The sequence below is a fragment of the Gavialis gangeticus genome, unplaced genomic scaffold, assembly GCF_001723915.1.
Source record: "Gavialis gangeticus isolate Ggan-Ray unplaced genomic scaffold, GavGan_comp1, whole genome shotgun sequence".
Taxonomy (NCBI): domain Eukaryota; kingdom Metazoa; phylum Chordata; order Crocodylia; family Gavialidae; genus Gavialis; species Gavialis gangeticus.
In genome coordinates, this window is record NW_017728995.1 from 19002019 (window position 1) to 19005649 (window position 3631).

General features: G+C 41.4%; 1 protein-coding gene across 2 annotated transcripts in view; it reads left to right on the forward strand.

Annotated features, from left to right (window-relative positions):
- FNDC3B (fibronectin type III domain containing 3B) overlaps positions 1-3631 on the forward strand; it is a 449034-nt gene that overhangs the window by 66589 nt on the left and 378814 nt on the right. The window contains exon 2 of one of the 2 annotated variants that reach the window (XM_019503306.1): positions 1279-1486. In XM_019503306.1, coding sequence (XP_019358851.1) covers positions 1307-1486 — 180 coding nt within the window. In that variant the 5' untranslated portion in view covers positions 1279-1306. The remainder of the gene's footprint in view (positions 1-1278; positions 1487-3631) is intronic. The other variant, XM_019503307.1, reaches the window with a different exon arrangement.

The window sequence follows — 3631 nt, forward strand, 5'->3', positions numbered from 1 at the left end:
GGACTGAGTATCAGGTTTGCAGTATATAGACTCTGTGGAACCAGAGTGTCTAATCCTGGAATGGTTTCATCAGACTCTCACCCCTCATAATATATAAACTGAATTCCATGCAGTTCCGTTTTATGGCTCTTCTGGCCCTGACTTTAAAGAACAAAGTCCTGCCTGTTGTACACAAACATTAGATCCCACCATACTTTTTCCACACACATAGGGTTTGCCCTGTTGTTCTTTGCCAAAAATTTCCCTCTGGACACTTCTTTGGTATTGTATGTGCCCCTTACCTGGTTGTTGCTACTTCTTGGTTTTCTCCTGAAATTCCACTACTGTCTCACGTGGTACCTTTTATGCCAGAGGATCCCAAAATACTCATGAATGATTGTGAGTGGATAAATTGTTGTTTAGTCAGCATGCGGCTTTCTTATTTGGGGTTTTGTGCAAAAATCTGCTGTCTTTGTTAGGATAAACTACTTGACATTAGGTCCTGTAGTTTATTCATTAAGAAACTGGATTATTGCCTCATAAAACAGCTTGATGGTACCATTAACACTGAATTATAAGACTTGTTTTTACAAAGTGCTCTCCTCTTCGTTTTAGCAAGGCTTATATAACACTTCAGGTAATTAGCTGCTAGGGGATGGGGTTACCGTGAAAGTAGTCTATGTTTCATTATAGATTCTTAAGTGATGTCTTCCATCATGCTCCAATTTTCTGCTTGCAGGTTTGTTTTCTGAGTAAGAAGCATTCTCATGGCTTGTACTGTGAATAACTGGGGACTCCTGAAATTGGATTTTTAAATGCGCTTACAAAAATGCGGGTTGTCTGTAGACATGCTATTAAGGATTAATACCACTTCGCTTGTGCCTTGGATGTCAAGAGTAATAGAATCTATTACAAATATTAAATATTCAAAGGATACTGGTTCCAAGAACTACTGTATGGAGAAAGCATTTCTGTTACAGATCAACAGACTAAATTCTAAGCAGATCCTGCTGTAACATGGGTATGAAAGCTTTAGCTCATGGATTTTATTCTTGGAAAACATTATGGGAAGAGTGAAGACTGACGTCATATATAAAATTAGTGCTAATTCTGACCTGTTACATGAAAAACAGATTTATCCATAATCTTGATTGGACAGTTGTTAGTGATGCGTTCAGTGTTCCTCAATCTTCAACTTTTACTTTCTTAAATAGAGTTAGTGGGCAGGGTATTATTACCTTTGTGAAGAACAAATGGATTTTGAGGTTGTTGTTAAACAATGAAACGTCTTTGTTGCAGGAAGCCGGTTGAGGAAAATTCTCCATGAATGTATGTCACAATGATGATGACCGACCAAATCCCGCTGGAACTGCCACCGTTGCTGAATGGCGAGGTAGCGATGATGCCTCACATAGTGAATGGAGACGGATCGCAGCAGGTCAGTAAGCTGTATGGAAAGAGAATACTGAATGACCTGTCAGTGGGCCACAAAGCAGCATTTGGGAACGTGAGCACATTTTTTTGGTTATGATTACTGCGCACCACGCTACCCTACCTGCAGGGTAGAGGCAGACAGCCAAAGCCAGATGGGGGGTGGGGGGAGTCCTGACTTGCCTCCCCCCTCTCCCCTGCATTCCCCCTCCTCGTTGTTTTAGGCCACTGGATACAGCCTTTTTGGCAGGCATACCATAAGTTGCTGTGCAGTCTGCGAGTGCCATTTGATCTTCTTCCTTTGCCCAATCACCTGCTCTATTTTCTGCTCCCTGTTCTGTGCTCCCTGCCCAATTTCCTGCTTTGCTTTGTGCATCCTGCTTGATCTGCTGTCTGCTTTCTGCCCCATCTCCCACTGTGCTGCTTGTCCTCTCCCTGATCTGTTGTCATAGAGGCTGCCTGTGCCACTTCTGGCACTTGTGCTGTAGGTTGACCACCCCTGTTTTAGGCTATGATAGCCCTGGGATGAAGAGCTCCTACCTTACCCTAAGCCTCTTAACCTTGTTTAGAAGTGGCTTTTAAGTATGGTATTGGATTGTGCAGGTGTCAAGCTACCATGCTAGCTTACTTCAAATGGGTGGGGTTTTTCCCTTTTTCATTTAAACACTCTAGTGCTGTTTTTGGTGTATAGATAAGAAAAGGAGAGTGTGCCATGTTTTTCTTTTTTTCCCTCTCTCCTCTTCTTTTATTGTGCTGTAATGCTTTATCAGTTTATTTTTCCTTAAATATACCCTTTGCATCTCTGGAAATCATAATTATTCAGGTTGGAACTTCCAGTATGTTTTTATCATACCATCTGCATTTGGAAATAATAAAGTATTCCTGCTGTCATCCTAAGTAGTGGGCATCTAATCTAACCTTGTACATCTTCATTGGTGATGAATCCATAATCTCCAGCTACTCTTCTGTTCACACCCCTTACCCCCTTTTTCTTTTTTAAGTAATATTTCCTGAGGTAAGTCCTTCTAGTTTTTGTCTTGCTTGGCCTGAACAGAATTATGTGGTATTATGTTCATGAATCGAGTTACTTATGGAGTCTGTCTTGAATAGGTTGAGTCATGGTTGACTGGTGTTTATTCAAACCTTAGTCTCTGCTAGAAATTGGGTGCAAAGAAACATTTATGGGACCAGGCTTGAGTTAAAAAACGTATCCTGAACTTTTATTTGTTGTAGTTGGAACACGTGTCTCCCCTGGACTACTTTTCTCTATGGCCTTTCTTTTAATCTCCTCCCCACATGATCTTTTCACTCTGTTCTCTGGACTCAGTTCACTTCCACATTTTTTTTTAAATGTGGTTTCCCAGACTGAATGAAATGACTGAACTAATTACTTAATTAATTTTTGCCATATTCAGATAACAAAATACCTTAGCCTCTGTAAATGTCCCTTAGCATAACTCAGAAAGTTTGGATTGGAGACATAAATTAATTTTTGTGGTTTTTTTTCCTTCTTTCAAAATATTTAGTGAGACATCTCTCTTCCAAATTAAGAGCACCCTTTGAATTTTACTTGGTGTCTTCAGTGTAATGATTCTTCCTTCTTAATAAAGGGTTCATTCTAAATAGGGAAGGGGATGAGGCTGACCTAATCCTTACCAACTGCTTACTGGAGTCTGTCTTGGATAGATTGAGTCATGATTGATTAGTATTCAAATCTTAGTCTTTGCTGGAAATTCAGAGCAAAGATGATTGCCCCATCTGAATTCCTGTGGTGATGGGGAGTGTGCTGAAAAATGAGCCTACTGTGTGTAAAATGGTCCAGTAAGTCTCTCAGTCTCCCCTCCAGCGTGTGCAGGGTGGCAGAATAGGACCCTGCAGAATTATGTGAGCGGAGTGTATGGGAAAGAGAAGTAGCTCCTGGAGACAGAGAACCATAAAGTAATCCCATTTTTTTTCCAGTTTGCTGGGTGCACAATGGTTTGTCGGCACCTTCTGGTCAGTAGTATCCAGGACTGCCAACACTCTTTAAAATGCCTCCATCTAGAGGAGGAGCTTGCCAGTTGTCTTAGTTGGCGCCTTGTCCATGGCTAAAAAGAATGAAGGAAGATGCAGGATATCAGACCAGTATCGTAGTGCTTAGGGTTAGAAGGGACCTAAACAGATTATCAGGTCTGACCCTCTTCCCCGGGCAGGAACGGGTGCCAGGATCATATCACCCCAG